The 16,128-nt window shown below is 35.1% G+C and overlaps 3 protein-coding genes across 3 annotated transcripts; 1 reads left to right on the top strand and 2 right to left on the bottom strand.

The window, feature by feature from the left end:
- Nucleotides 1-380: 380 nt before the first annotated feature.
- On the bottom strand, nucleotides 381-2,630 carry LOC145570033 (transcription factor PCL1-like). The gene is made up of 2 exons (XM_081629013.1): nucleotides 1,535-2,630; nucleotides 381-785 (listed from the first exon to the last, which is right to left on the bottom strand). Exon 1 carries the CDS (start codon nucleotides 2,479-2,481, stop codon nucleotides 1,582-1,584), a length of 900 nt encoding a protein of 299 aa, XP_081485139.1. The 5' UTR covers nucleotides 2,482-2,630; the 3' UTR covers nucleotides 381-785; nucleotides 1,535-1,581.
- Nucleotides 2,631-5,522: 2,892 nt separating this feature from the next.
- On the top strand, nucleotides 5,523-6,581 carry LOC145570032 (uncharacterized). The gene is made up of 2 exons (XM_081629012.1): nucleotides 5,523-5,949; nucleotides 6,051-6,581. Exons 1-2 carry the CDS (start codon nucleotides 5,602-5,604, stop codon nucleotides 6,225-6,227), a joined length of 525 nt encoding a protein of 174 aa, XP_081485138.1. The 5' UTR covers nucleotides 5,523-5,601; the 3' UTR covers nucleotides 6,228-6,581.
- Nucleotides 6,582-6,744: 163 nt separating this feature from the next.
- Nucleotides 6,745-14,695, bottom strand: LOC145570031 (pumilio homolog 1-like). The gene is made up of 9 exons (XM_081629011.1): nucleotides 13,455-14,695; nucleotides 11,073-12,523; nucleotides 10,852-10,993; nucleotides 10,551-10,658; nucleotides 9,598-9,810; nucleotides 9,391-9,501; nucleotides 8,435-8,629; nucleotides 7,583-7,757; nucleotides 6,745-7,238 (listed from the first exon to the last, which is right to left on the bottom strand). Exons 1-9 carry the CDS (start codon nucleotides 14,082-14,084, stop codon nucleotides 7,201-7,203), a joined length of 3,063 nt encoding a protein of 1,020 aa, XP_081485137.1. The 5' UTR covers nucleotides 14,085-14,695; the 3' UTR covers nucleotides 6,745-7,200.
- Nucleotides 14,696-16,128: the final 1,433 nt, after the last annotated feature.

The raw sequence follows: 16,128 nt of genomic DNA, 5'->3' as shown, positions 1-16,128 counted from the left end.
GACCCAAAGAACTCCCATAACCTTAACCCTGAGATTGGCCTTCAACTTCTGTACAGAACGCAAAGACATATATGTATATACGATGATGTTCATCCCCCCACCCCCTTGGCACCCCTACCTTACTCTTCAGAAAGGGGTAAAAGCAAAGAGGGAGGGAAAAAAAAAAGTCAGTAAAGGGAGCAAATGAAAATGAGAGAGAAATACTCAATGCACTTGTATGCTGAACAGGCAAAAAACTGCAAAGTTGTTAGCTAATCTGTTGTTCATCTTTCTTATGTTGCTTCAGCTTGACAACTGAAAAAGAAGATACAACGTTATATATGCTTAAACCAAATGTGATCTCAAAATACATTAGAAACATGTTCTTGAGACGGCGTTGCTTGGTTATCAAAGACAACAGAGCAGTTAGATTTGTTATTAGTTAATATGTAGTTCATCTTTCATTTGTTGCTTCAGCTTCACAACTGAAAAGAAAGATACAATGTTATGCTAAAATCAATTGTACATCAATCCCAAAAACACGTAAGATCATATCCTTGAGACTGTGATATATATATATATATAACCTACATGAACCATGACAGAATCTTTCCTCTAGACATGGTGACAAGACTGACACCGGAAAGATATACACCAGACAGGAGTATTAACTTCTTCAGACTTGAACACGAGTCGTCCATACATTGGAGGCATTTGATCCCCTTGAATTTCTTTCATGTCACTTATGTGAAGCACTTCTGTTTTCTGAAGTGCCTTCCCAATGTTGGAATGTTCAGTCACTCAATCTATAAGATACAAAGCATAATCTAATCAAAAACTGTTTATTGTTTTGGGGCTGTGTCCCTCTCGTTAGCACAAGGAAAATAACCTATTCAATAGCAAAGAAAAGATGAACAATCATGCTGCATGATATTTAAACTTTGAGATCAACTCTCGCCATTATCATACAACCCATAATGATTTCTAAAACACAAGACAATTCGAAACAAAACACTCAAGACCAAAGATACTGAAGTTAATCCCAATCCTCAATTCAACCACATCAATTAAAAGCCTCCATGTGCAACAAGTATAAACTTACTACATACAGGAATACCAAACCAAGACAGATAGATAGATACCCACCTATTTCCAGAATTTTGTGAAAGTGTTAGATTTCATCACTATTTCAGACTGACTTGCATTATCTTACTGACAATACATCCAAAAGATCAAGATAACAAACATACAACAGTTTAACAGCCGTGGAAAACTGACAATCAATCCAGCAAATAATTGGAGCAGGAAAATCAGAACTTTTAAAGCTAGACCCTTCTACTTTCTAAATTCAACACATCCTACTTAGATAAATCAAGCTTAAAATTTCAGAACCAGTTTCAATTCTACACAACAATCTAGCACAAAAACCAACTACCCAAGAACCAGAACAGATCAAACAATAAAATTTTAGTCAATGATCTAAGAAATAAAAAACAATCACACAAGATCAAAATCATCAAAAGCTGAAAATTAATGAAATCAGAAAAGATTATACCTTTGTCATAAAAATATAACAGAAAAGATCCAAGATCAGCTCCATCTTCAATTATTACCAGGACCAACAGTAGGAGATTGATGATAAGAAACCATAGAACCATACTTATTGCCTGACTGCATCATCATCCCATTCCCACCATTACTAAACTGATTATAATTATAATGATTATTACTATTATGATTATGATTATGATTCTGATTCTGACTATAATTATGATTATTCTGATTCTGCTCAAACCCATTGTAATTCCCCATCCCTGTCATTCCCATTCCCATCATCGGCATCACCGGTACCAAACCCGAATTCCAATTCCCGTTCTCCGACGACGAATTCGACCCGCCGTCAAACGAATCACCTCGCATCCTCTTCAGATAAAGCCGATATTTCTGTAAATGACTTGCAACATTCTCCCTAGTTAATCCTTCTACATTCATCAATTGCATAATCGTCTTTGGAACCGCATTCTTAATCCCTAAATGTCCAACCACATCAACAAATCTCTTATGCAATTGCGGCGTCCACACCAACCTCGACCTCTTCACCGCCTTCTCCCCGCCGCCGCCGTTTCCACCGCCGCACATCGCCGCATCCGCCGCAACCTCCGCCGCCGCGGAATCAGCATCTTCCGGCGAATCAGTCCTCCGTTGCTTCTTCGTCCCTGACTCATCGTCGTTGTTTTCCTCGCAGAAATCCTTGTAATTGGCGCCGCAGAGGATGGAGAGAGTGTCCTCGGAAGCTTGGGTGACTTCGCCGGAGGTTCGGTAGGGTTCCGGCTTGATGTTAAACGCCGATAAAAGTTCGATTGGAATTAAGCCTTGAGTTAACGGCGCTATGTCGGCAAAGTTAGGTAAACCTAATTCCCACTCGTGAACTTTTTCGTCGTCGTCTTCTTCATAGCCGGCGATGTACAGTCTGCCGTCGTAGTCGCCGTTAACTTCCCCCATGGTAAAAAAAAAAAATAAATAAATAAATTAATTAATTAAAATAAAATAAAAATAGGAAAAAAGGATGATTGATTATTTTTAAAAATATTTATTTAATTTTTAGAGAGAGAAAGTAAAGGGGTATTTGGATGGAAGGAGAATAAACAAGTGAGAAAGGAAAGAGAAGAGGGGCAAAAAGTGCACGTAATAAATAAATATCTACGGTACTTAAAAATCGAGTGCTTATGTGGACGGTTTAGCTAAGATATTTTTTTATTCGCTTTCCCCTTTGATAACCCAATAACCCATGGGAAAATGGAAATATCTACTAGTATAAATATTTTTTTTTTTTTTTTAAAATGATTATACTACGTATTTCACAGTTAATAAAAAAAAAAACTACTAAAAAAAAAAATCACGAAACCATAATTTTTTGTTTCAAAAAAAAAAACCATAATTTTTATTAGGCTCTTATTGGTTCATCTAATTTTGTTTGAAGTAATTTTATTTTAACTTGTATTATTAAAAAAAAAAAACTTATTTTATTTTTTTATTTTTTTACAACTTATTTTATTTAATTCTAAACTTAGGGTGTGTTCTATTCACCTGATTTTTACTTATCTGATCTTATCTTAACTTATCTGAACTTATTAACCCTTATTAGAACTTATTTTAGTTATAAATTAAACTTGACAGCCCTGATTAACTCTTATCACAACTTATCTGAATTTATTTTTTCTGAACTTATTTTATCTAAACTTATTAACCTTTATCTAAACTTATTAATCCTGAAATAAGTGAAAATAAGGTAAATAGAATAGGACCTTAATTTACTTTATCTAAACTTTTTTTTTTTTTTGTGAAATCATTTTTGTTCAAATTTATTTTTCTAAATAAATAGATGAAGTTTAACTAAAATGAAACTACATTTTTTGCATTCATTTTTCGTGATTGCCATGGTTATTTTAAACTTTCAATATACAAAATTAGGTAATCATTTTTCGTGTTTTACTTAAATATTTTCCTGGTGTAATTCAAGCTTTTATAAACTTTAACAGTTGCAATTAATTTTCAAGCTTGTATTTTTCGTCAAAAATATATATACAGTTAAGTAATTATTGTCATCGCTTTTTAAGTCACTTTTTTTGCTTGATGTCAATAAACTAAAGTTGTTGTTTATTGATATCATTAGTTAGGTTTTAATGTTGCTCATATTAATTACAGTAGCCATTTTTTTTTTTTTTTTAAACTTTGTATGTGTATGTAATTACATTTTTGGCTTAACTTATTCCATTAGTTCAGGGCTTTGTATGTGTATGTGATTACATTTTTGGCTTAACTTATTGCATTAGTTTAGGGCTTTTTCACTCGTGAATTTGAGTGCTTCATACTCAGAAAACCTTTTTTCACTAGACTTGTATGTAGATCAACAAAATATGCTCCATGTTTGTATTTAAATTATAAAAACAATTATTGCTAAGTACTCCGCAGTTGATATTCTTTTACTCCTATATTTTTTTAATCATATAGTATACTCATATTAATCTATTTTCACTTTAGGTTAGTATTTTCGAAAAAAGCATTGAATTAGATTTTTTTTTTTTTCATTAAAAAAAGTTTCAGAATATAAAATACTTGTACTCAATTTTTTTAAATTATTAAAAACATATTTTTAAAAAATGTTTTTTGGTTTTTTTTTTTTTTTTAATGTTGAAAAAAAAAAAAAACACTGAATAACCCTGGATTGAAGCTGACATGTGATTATCCAGAACGACAAAAAGTAAGAATCACTTACCGGCTATCGAATGAGGCAGCGACAGCGTGGAAATTGGGTGCACTTTTTATGCTTTGCTGGATTTTAATTGAAAAGGGTATTTTAGGGAATTCATGGTAAGTGGAGCAACATCGATCATAACGGCGTGACTTTTGCTAAATGACAGACCAATGAGGAGAGAGGGCTTTTGTGTACAGCTGTCATAGTGGAGAGTGAGATAATATTGACCGTTGGATAAGAAGAGAGAAAATAAAAAAATGAACCTAACCGTGATGGATGGACAATGGTGCTTCGTAATTCAGCAAAGGAAGGCCGCAATTTTGATCTTAAAATAAAGAGTGACGTTTTTTCCTTAAAAAAAATAAAAAATAATAATAATAATAATAAAAAAAAAAAACACAGAGACGTTTAAATGATGTAAACAGTCGAGTTTTGCACGTGTGAGTGACTAAGCCTAAAGCCTCTGTTTTTTAGTTCTAGAGTATAAATTAGTCTGTTACCATTTGACCAACACATAACGTCTCGTACATATCTTGACATTTATAATATAAACTCTGGAGACATACTTCACATTCATTTCAATTTTGTTTTTTTTTTTTCGAAATTAATCCAAATACACAGATTATACTCCGTAGTCTTTAATTTTAGAAAATTTATGGTTCTTTTAGGTCTAGAAAGAAAAAAGAATGAAGTGCTTCTTGTGGACATCACAAGACTCTTAGAGGCCATGTGGATGGTTGGAAGTATTCACTTTGCCTCTTAACTATAAACTCCGGATCTTGAAATCTCTGAAAAAGGTAAGATTGTATATTGCGCCTCTGAATTTAGCCTTTGGAGAACATTTTGGAAGTTGACAAGGTTAGACATCATATTATCTCAGAGGGTTTAAACTAATCTCGAGATGCCTACTTATTTTACGAAACTATCTAATTCATATCTTGGCCCACCCCCATAATCATATCTTAAGATGCCTTGGCGATTCTTGGTTGGCCAGCAACACAGAAGTGTATCCAGCCACTGAGCCACCCAGATAGATATGGACCAGAGTGTTAAAAACCTGAAGTGTTTGTCATGTGTACAAACAGTCAAACAGAAGGAAAAATATACAAACTCAAGGCCCAACAATTTAAGGAATCAAAATAAAAGGTCCATTTCCTTTACCAACCTTTTTTCAAATAAGCAACACAGTTACAAGAAGCCCTATGACACTAATTAAAAAGTGACTAAAAAGCCCAAGCCTTTCTTCAAAATTCATTTTGTCCAAAATAATTTAGACAAAAAAAATGAGGTACTCTTAATTTCCTAAAACACTCTTTCTTCAAAGAAAATGCTTTAATTGATGAGCCAAAAAAAGTATCAAATGAATCATGGCAACATCTACAGCATCATCCCTCTTTCCTTTCTCATCACCAATTCTTCATCATCATAACAATCACAAAAACAACATTGTTTCAACTTCCATTTTCAACAACAAATCTCAACCACTCATTTCATCTCTCACCTTATCCAAACATAAACACCTCCATTATTCCACTCAAAAACCCAGAAATTTAAAGGCATTAGCTGCTGTTTCTTCTGAAGATGCAGCAGTAATTCCATCAGAAACAACCCAGGAAATAGTCTCTGCTACAACTTCTGGGGATGATGGTGTTTCCATTATCATTTCAATTCTTTTGTTCATTGCTTTTGTTGCCCTCTCAATCCTCACCATTGGGGTAAGTAACTTCTTCATTTCTTGTCTAATTTTTACTACTTCCTTCAATTCAAACCCAAATTTTGATTTTGATTTTATGTTGAATGAATGATTTGGGAGCAGGTTATATATATTGCTGTGACAGAATTTCTGACAAAAAGAGAAAGAGAGAGGTTTGAGAAAGAAGAGGAAGCTAAAAGGAGTAAGAAAGTTGGGAAGAAGGGTAAAGTGAAAGCTAGAGCTGGTCCTAAAGGTTTTGGTCAGAAGAAGATTGATGATGATGATTTTGAAGATGATTAGCTAAAAATTTTGTTTCATTTTTGTCTAATTGTATTACATCAGTGGATGATTGAATCAATAGAAATTAATCCCGTTATCGAGTTCTTGCAATTTTGCAAATTGACGGTTGGTATGTTATGATTCTACTAGTCTACTAGACACACGGATTTTGTTGGGTTCTCGGTCATCCCAGAAGTTGCTTGTGAGTTGTGACATAGCTACTCAAGAAATGATGTTCAGTTTTATTTTAGGTTGCTTATGAACAAGAAACTGCTGAAATTGTTCATCATTGACGATGTTCAGTTGTTTTGTACACCTTTTTATTTTGTAAAAAATTGCTGTATTTCTTACTGTATATTACATCGTCTTAGTATATGAAGGGAAATTTCCCTACTATCCTCTTAAACAAATGAGGATAACACTATTTAAGTATATAACTCAGTAGTGCTATTTCAATTTCAAAATATATGGCAAATGCTGATGTAAAAATGATTACCGAATGTGAAAAAATAAGGTTGCGGGAGTAAGACGAGAAGCATTAGCTGAACAAGATTGTACTTTCTTTCTTTTTTTTCTTCTGGGAAATAGAAAGAACATCGATACCATACAAGGAAAATTTCTGAGCTTCCTAGAACATCAACAGCTCTCGACATGGCCACATTTGTACAGTCACGATCACTAGAAAAAAACCTACCCTTCACCATTCAATGATTTTTTTTACACCCCTGTATGCTCACTTTTATCTCTGCAGGAGCAAAAGCATATATCACATCTGCAGTGCAGCTTGCTCGATTCTATGTATAGCCTTAAAACTACAAAATGTACAATTTCCCAAGTACAAAAGCAACAACCTTTATTCCTGGGCTCCCTAACCAAGCCTTCGAAGGAGTGGCGGAGCAATGACTTAATCTTAAGCGAAAGAAAAAAGAGAACTGAAAAAAGATGAAGCACAGTAGCTTCAGTCAGCTGTACATACACTGGTTCACTATCCCACCTACACTGGCTGTGAAGACTGCCCGGCAATTCTCCTTTCTGCATAGGAAAAAAAAGCAATTTGCAAAATTAGCACAGAATCAGATAAATAAAGTAAACAAATAAATTTTTTTTTTTAAAAAAAAAAAAAAAGAGGCAAACATCAGCATGCATAAATTTTGCCATCTAAACACAGGTATAATTGGTCAAAACACTTAACAAATCTAATCGATCACAACTCTAAAGAGTTAAGACATGACAGAAAATGAAATGACAACATCAGCAGACTAATTGCACTATCCAAAGTTCTCAACCCCATAAAAGTACTACGTACAACAAATTCAGCAGAATATTCAAAAAGCTCTAGACTGAACAACGGACATGAGAAAGATCATAGAGTGTACCTCCTGCAGCAACAAGTTTTTCTACACGTGCAACAATATGCTTCCCATATGTGTATTTCTTCAATGCATTCAAATGAACCTTAATTCGTGATAGGATATGCTCCCTCTTCTGATCACTGCAGGTTTCCAACACCTTCTGAACAACATAATTAGCGAATTGGTCTTTCATCATTGCCTGAACAAAATAAGAAAGAGCGTGATCAATAAATTTTCAGGCATGATTGCAGTGAAAGTTATATCATATGCAAAAACAAAAAAATGAATTCATTAAAAAAAAAAAAAATACTGGGGCTCAAACAGCATATGACGGTTTGACATATTAAGTGCTTAAAAATATTTCTTCAGGATTTTCAGCTGAAACTATTTTCAACACATCAGTGAATGAAGTAATCAACTATGTGAGTAAGGCACTATACAATAACCTAATTGCATATTTTCCATATAGATAAAAATTGAACTCAACAAGCAGGTGCAAATATGAGCATTGGAGCTCAACCCCACTCAAGCATATTTTAACAAGGCTACGTTTCAACCCCTTGTGACTTCAGATTTTAGAGAGCCCATAGTAGATAAGTATTCAACCGAATTTACAGAACAATAAATACCCTGATCACTAAACACTTGATGCAGATAGGATGAGTAGTTCACACACATGTAATATTAGCAGGGGGGAAAAAAAATCCACCAATCAGTTAATAAAGTTTCACTACAAATATTTATTTTTCATTCATTTAAGAAAAAAGATGAAGGAAAATCCTAGAAATCATAAAGTTAGTGCTCAAAGAATTTGATAAAAGGCATTAAGCAAAACATGGAAACAAGATTCAAGCTGATTTCAAGCATCTCATTTACCTGGAGAGGCTCGTTTTCATCAGTAGTTCCAAGCATCTCATTTACCAGAATCTCTCGTTCTTCAGCATTGCCAAAACTCAGACATTTTTCAACAACATTGGACGCAAACTTTTGCTGGCTCATCTGCACAATGTTACCAGCTAACTCCTTGATTATAGCTGTCCTTTCATGTGGCTTCCCATGCTCCAGCACATGCTGCTCAACAGAAGTGAAAAACATTCATAAAAGGTGACTGTGCATCACAAGTCATCAGATATTAAAATCTTCTAGCATCAAAGTATTAAAATGAAAGGATAAGCAAACATGATAAGAAACATAACTAGGAAGACACCAAGCAGACAACACATCACCACCTTATCCCTTTTTTCTCCTCCACCATCCCTCCCCTTTCCACATCCACTGCACAACAGCACTAGTGATCTGAAAACACTTCTATTGAAAATCCATAGTGAATCGACTTTCTATATCAATTGAACTGAATAATTTGGGAATGACTTTTTCTGCTTGGTGACAGGTTATACATATGAATATATAATGAAGGAAAAGTTGATATCAAGTTCATATGAGGAAATGCGAATATTAATAGCAGCCTAGGGAACCCTACAAAAGTCACTATACATCCTGAGATCCCCAGAAAGAAATTAAAGCCTTAATGTGAATACTCATATACAAGTGCCTAAGATTAAAGCCTTTTGTTTCCAAATATTTATACTTCTACCGATTTGACCGATGGTAGTAGATAGGTTAAGAATTGTAATTTGTCAGAAGAATGCCATAAAAGCAGGGCATTCCCAACTTTTCAGACTCGTATAAAAAGCTGTGATATTACTAATGTGATTCAAAGATTTTTCTTCTATTGTTAACTTGACTAATTAATTAAAGATCCAATAATAGCCGAACACTCAAATACAGTGTAATTTCAAACCCAACACGAATTCCAGATAAAGATAACAAACCTGAACCACATAATTTCCATACTGATCTTGAGCTAACATGCTAACTGAACCCAGAATCTCATCCATAACTTTGCTCTGAGTGTGTGGGTCTTTGCAGTGCTCCAGAACTCTCTATAAGCACAAAATACAACAATTAAACAAAGTGCTTCTTTTTACTAAATAACATAAATGCAATAACTTTGGCAACTTGAGCATTGAGCTAGTAACCTGAATCACACGGCACCCATAAGGATGAGTTGAAAGAGTAACAACTTGATCAAAGAATGATTCAACTATAAACTGAATATGGTCTTCAGGAACACATTCAATGCATTTCTGGATTACATGGTTCCCATTTTGATCACGCACACATCGCATAATATGACCATCAAGTTCTTGAACCATTTTAATCTTCTGATCCAGATCAACAACTTCAATGGCCTGCCAACCAAAATAGGTAAAACACGTCTTAAGAAAACCACCGAATATGATATGTCTTCAATAGACTTTATGAAATCAAACAAATAGATCACAGTAAAGCAACAGTCAATACAATTTTACAAGGGAATATATTAAAATTGAATGTTAAGTAAATAATAAGCTTCCAAATCAAAATGCAGTAATAAACAAGGAAGCAGGCTATAAACAATGTTTCATAGTCTTGGGAAACTAATATTGTTGTAAAATAAAACATCTCCATCCCCTTTGTAAAGTAGAGCCTTTCAGTTAGCCAGCCTGTTTGTATACAAATATATAACACTTGATAAAGAGATTGGTAACTGCATTGGTAACTTAATTTAGAAAGCCAATTAACACCATAAACAAGGCAGTGGACACATATATTAAGAGCAAAAAAATTACAATAGAAAAGTAATCATTACCCAAGTAATACAAAACCAAAATGAAGAAACAAGAAGGAACGATAACACAAATATGAATTCTTTATCACAACACCCAAAACCAATTGACGTGAAAGGAATATAGCACAGCTTGGTAGCAGCACTTTAGGTTTTAAAACAATCATTGCAAATAGAATAACAAAAAGTACGTGTGAAATGATACTTTAGAGCTTCAATATATCTCCAAAACAGTAAGCCTGCAGAAAATATACTCCCAATCTGAAAAACAAAGCACCTCAATACAAAACCAAAGCAATTAAGATGACATGTGAATCAAAATACCTTCTGGATAACACGACAGCCATACATTTGCAAGCTAAGGTTCAACACATGACCATCAAGCTTGATGGCAAGTTCTCTTCTTTGAGTATCCATTCCATGCTCAAAGAACTGCAAATAGCAACAGATGTTGTACAGTAAACATAGAGTAGAGTGGATAAAGATATTAGTAATAAATCAATTCTATCATAAACAAATGCAGCTGTGCAAATCAGTACCTAACTGGGAATAGTTTCTTTTGAGATACTACATAAGTGGGAAAGGTAAATAAAAAAAAAATTAAAAATTAAAAAAAAGACTTTACCTTCTGAATCACATAATTCCCAAACACATCAGTCATTAAAGAAAGTGCTTGAGGAATAATTTCTTCAAAAACCATATTTTTCTCTTCCGTAGAAGCAGTTTCAAGTTTTTGCTGGATGAAACGACTTCCATACTGATCGGCACTGTTTGCATAACACAATAATTAGAAATCTAACTGGCAAGTTGCATACAAAGGATAGCATAACATACACACAGATATACCTGAATTCAACAACATGACCAGCAATTTCTGAAAGCTCAAAACACTTTGTCTTATTGCTCTTAAACTCCTCCAACAGTGAGGATCCAAAGGCACCATCCACGTGCCAAGGTCCCATGGCACCACCCCCTATGTTTCTCATCGTAGAAGGATATCGCATGTTAAAATCGTTGTGCCTGATAGGACTACCGGGACCAGCAGGCGAGTTCGGAATAACTGGACTTGTCAATGGACTTCCAGGGTAACCCATGCCGACCCCATATGCATGATTCCCATAATAACCATGATTAGAACCACCAGTTTTGTTTCCCAAAGGAGCCCCATATTGTGACTTCTGAGGTGACATCACAGAACCCATATATGCTTTTTGAAGCAACTCCATATAATACTTATCGGGAGACTGATCATTCAAAGCAGCAACATGTGCAGCATACTCAGCAGATCTTAGATACTGGAGATACATAGCATCTGCAAGAGAAGCCTGCAGAGCATTTCCTGACATTTGATTCCCTAAACGACCAGAATCTGGAGATGCTGGCATATTCTGTCCAGACAAACCACCAGCCATAACTCTTGAATCCATCCCATGAACACCCATTGCCGAAGCTGCAGCAACATTTTCCAGTAATGGAGGCAGATTGTAGTTCCCAATTTGGCCTCCCATGACAGGTGAATTCAAGGAAAACCCACCCAAGCCATAATTTGCAAATGATGACCCGGCGCCATCCATTTGAGTATAATGAGGGGACAAACCTCCTCCATTTAGAGAGGATGGAGATGATCCCTTAGAGTATGGAACACCAGTATTAAAACCAGGTTTTGGACGCTCAACCTGGGGGCTCCTCAGATCAGAGCCACCCATATTACCTCTAGCAGCAGAGTGAGTAGCAGTAGGCATATGCAGATGACCAGGTTCAGACTTCTTCATATATGAATGTTGCTTAACATGCTCATGACCACTAGGCATACTAAACATATAGTTATGGTTATCAGAACTGTCTTGTTCAATCTGTGATGGCAAGTGATTTCCATTGTCAAGATTACCATTTGTCTTAAGATTCATGCCAGACAAAGCAGCTACCAGATCAGAAGAATCGCTCATTCCTGATGACATGCCATTGAAAGCATTTGGACCAGCAGTACTCTTTTTCGATGCTCCTGCCCGACCCTCGCCAATTGGGGTTGGGCAAGGACTTGGAGCCCGAGCAATATGTTGAGGATCAGGTGTAGTGCTTCTAGACAAGGGTGTGCCCAATGCAGCAGCATAGGAATATGAAGCAGGTGAAGCAAGACTCTGGGAAACAGAAGATCCCTGAATATTCGAACCTTCACGGCGCAAAAGAGCCAGCTCGGCTTCAGCTGACCCTAATGAATCAACATTTTCATCAAAAGCATTGCGGCTCGCGGGGCGAGAGGGATGCCTTGATGGAGGATTAGAACGTCCCAAATCATTCTGTAGGAATTAAATAAGATAATAAAAAGTATATGAGCAGGTTAACATAAAGAAAGAAAGATAGGGGAAAATTTACTAGCTAAGATTGATAGCTTAACTAGTAAGTTCATGGGCATTGGATAATCATGGAGCATTGAGTTGGCTCCAAAAGCAGGCAAACAACTTAAACATTTATATGCCCAGCACTTTGAACAATTAACTCTTCCAACACAAATTAAAAGCTGCAAAGAACAGATATTTGACTCCCAATAATTGCAAGATTAAGCAAACATGGTCAAGTGCAGCACAATCTCCAATACAACTTTGTCCATTTACAAACAAGGTAAGAAATAATCAGCTTCCACTATTACAAACAAGGTAAGAAATAATCAGCTTCCACTAAACACGCCAGCTTCCACTATTACAAACAAGGTAAGAAATAATCAGCTTCCACTTTGGATTGAAGGAAATGGAGGGAAAGGAAGGAAGGGAAATGGAGAGATGGAATATCTTTCATTTGGATAACAAATGAGGAAGGAAGGGAATTGGAGGGGAGAGAAATGGAGGGATTAAATTGTTGGAAATTGATCCCTCCAACAATGGAGAGATTTGGAAGGAAAATTCAACATTCTTCCCTCCCCTCCTCTTCTCCTCCCTCCCCTTCTTTTCCTTTCTCCTTTTTTATCCAAACACAGTGAAAAGTCTGGAATGGTTCAGAAGAATTGCCAGTCACCGCAATAATCAATCAAAAAAGTTAAACAAGACCAAATCCTGGTGCTAAACAAATTAACATGCCTCAAAGTATACGTTATAATCACACAAACATGCCAAGTATTATTCCAATAATGAAATATGAAAGGTCGCCAACAAGCAATACCCATACTTGGAGAGAACAACACAGGCCAAAACAATAGGTTAGTGCCACAGAAGTATAACTGCACCATACTATTACCTGAAATATTTCTGCCAGACTCTTCTGTTTAGCTCCAAGTCCAATACCTGGAAGCCCAGGGAGTCCATCCTTACCCCAATCAGCTGACCCCCGGACTTTCTCCGGCTCAGCCTCCCTTTCCTCTTTCTTCGAACCAAACCCAGGAGGCATCAGAAAGGGTGACCTACCAGGCCCATTCTCAGTCTTATTCACTTTCCTCTTATCCCCAATTCCGCCCAACACCGAGTTCCCACCTTGCGCCCTTTGAGCATACCTCCAATCCTCCTTGGACAAAAGGGGCGGGGGCAACCTAGGATTTAAGTTGACATTCGAATAATAATACGACAGATAAGCAGGATCAGACCTAAGCTCCTCCTCAGACATAACCCCATTGCCATTCTTACTTAAAGATAATTCAGAAAAGGCATCAGTATTCCCAAAAAGCCCTCCTACCGCACTCAATGAGCCCTCTACAGTGGGAGGGGCTGAACCACTCCGGTAAATATTGAGCTCGCGCTCGCGATCATCGGCTGGGTCTTGCTGCCGCCTCTGTTCGCGGAGCAATATCCCTATCTCCTTCTCTAATTCATCCCCAAATGATCCATCATTGTTCCCACCAATCATCGGTCTCCTTCCCAATTCAGATAACATTATCACACCCAAATTAAACAACAGAATATCAAAAGCTGACAAATTACACCAAACCCACAAACCCTAGAAACCCTAATTGCATACAAAGCTGAAAACTTTTCAAAAACCCTAAACACCCTAATTTTATATAGAGTATTTACAACTACACCCAGTTTTCTTTTTCAAAACCCTAATTCCCTAAAACCCCAAATTCATCAAAATCCAATTATTATTATGATTATTAATGATCAAGCATCAATCTTTTTCTTTACCCAATTAATAATTTCAACAAAACAAAATATGGGAAAAAAGAAAAGATTATCTGGGTCTGATTGATCGGACGATGATCAAGCAACAGCATACGCCATGTGTGAATACTTCAATCACACAGAATAAAATCCCTCCAGAAAAACTGCAAAATGAGTAAAAAAAATTGAAGAGAGAGAAAATAATCGGAGAAGGGGTTATTCAACGACCAAGATCAATTCCGGCGGCTATTTAACAAAAGGGTTTCCTTTGCTTGTTTTTCCCCCCTCTTCTTCTTATTACAAGAACCCCTGTTTAGGGTTTTTGTATGATGAAAGAGGACTTTTTTTTTTGGGTGAGAGAAAATTAAAGGAGAGAGAAAATGTGTTTTTCATCAAAATACTGAATAAATACTGCTGCTCACCTGACCCTTTTTCTTTTAGTAATCCTTTTTAACAAACATTATTATTGTTGTTTGCTAATTGCTGCTAATACCTATCACCTTTCATAATTAATTGACCTCGAAAAGTACCTAGGTCGAGGTTCCGTTCTAATAAGACATTTCTTTGATTTTCATTATCATATTAAGATATACGCTATTATATACACTGTGATATAAAAAATATATTTGATAATATCTTTTATGTTGTTTTTATTTGATTAAGTATATTAGGTATGAACATATTAGGTCAAAAAATAAAAGTTGGAAATTGTTAAATATTATTAAAAGGGAATTTTAAAAAAAAGTTAAGTAAATTAAGCACTTCATTTCCAAAAAATAAGGTGATTGACCAAGTGATAACGGACCGATGGAAGTGGCAAAATGCAGATAAGTGGGGTTTATTTATTTAATTTAATTTTTACTTTATTATTTTTAATAGTTTATTTATTTAATAATTTAATAATTTGGCCACCTCATACATCCAAAATTAAAAAGCTTTTTAGAGAATTGCCACGTCATCGCATTAGATTCGGTGGGTTTTCATTGAAGCATGGAAACTATTGAAAAGCCCTTTATTTAGTTAGACAGTTTTTTTTTAAAAAAAAAAGTTAGGAAATGTGAAGTTTCAGATTTACCCTTGTTGGGTAATCAATGTGTTTATAAAACTTGAAAGTACTTAATTTGAGGGTTACCAAATATTTACTTAGATTTTGGGTTTTTGACCATTTTGTATTTGTTGTTGAAAATCTCAACCTTTTTAGGAGTGTTTGGTAATTGTTGTTAACTAGTTTAGGTGATTTCCAGTAAGATAGTTATCCAATAGTTGCTATTTTTAGTCATTTTTGGTTATATTTAGAAGCTAAGCATATCAAATACGGTAGTGTGCCTCTAATATACTTTCCTCAAATATAACTGGAGTAGTATATGCCAATAATACCAGCTTAGTCTAACCAATATTATAGGGAGATTTTGTCTCCTTTATTCCCGTTAAAAAGATATAGCATATGAGTACATTTTTTTTTTTTTGAATAGAGAGTACATTTTTTTTATATTGCATAACTAGCTTTTAAATTTGGGAATTGCACGGGCTAAAAAAATAACAATAAATTTACATATGAATTTTTAAATTTTATTGTACAGTTCTATAATGTTGTGCTCATCCTGTTTGTATTATGTTATACACGAGTAATAATCCTATCTATGTCAAAAAAAAAAAAAAAAAAAAAAAGTCATACTCTTGCTATCTCGAATCTTTAAATTCTATTTGTGCTTTGCATAGTTTTTCTCGGATCTTTAAATGCTACTCCATATTTGTGTTTTTGCATAGTTTTAATGTAATATTATAGTTAATTATAATATTTTAAGATACTCATTCAA

This window comes from Chenopodium album, chromosome 12 (genome assembly GCF_948465745.1).
Source record: "Chenopodium album chromosome 12, dcCheAlbu1.1, whole genome shotgun sequence".
Classification (NCBI taxonomy): domain Eukaryota; kingdom Viridiplantae; phylum Streptophyta; class Magnoliopsida; order Caryophyllales; family Amaranthaceae; genus Chenopodium; species Chenopodium album.
The sequence above is the reverse complement of the archived record's forward strand: the minus strand, read 5'-3'. Positions and strand labels throughout refer to the sequence as shown.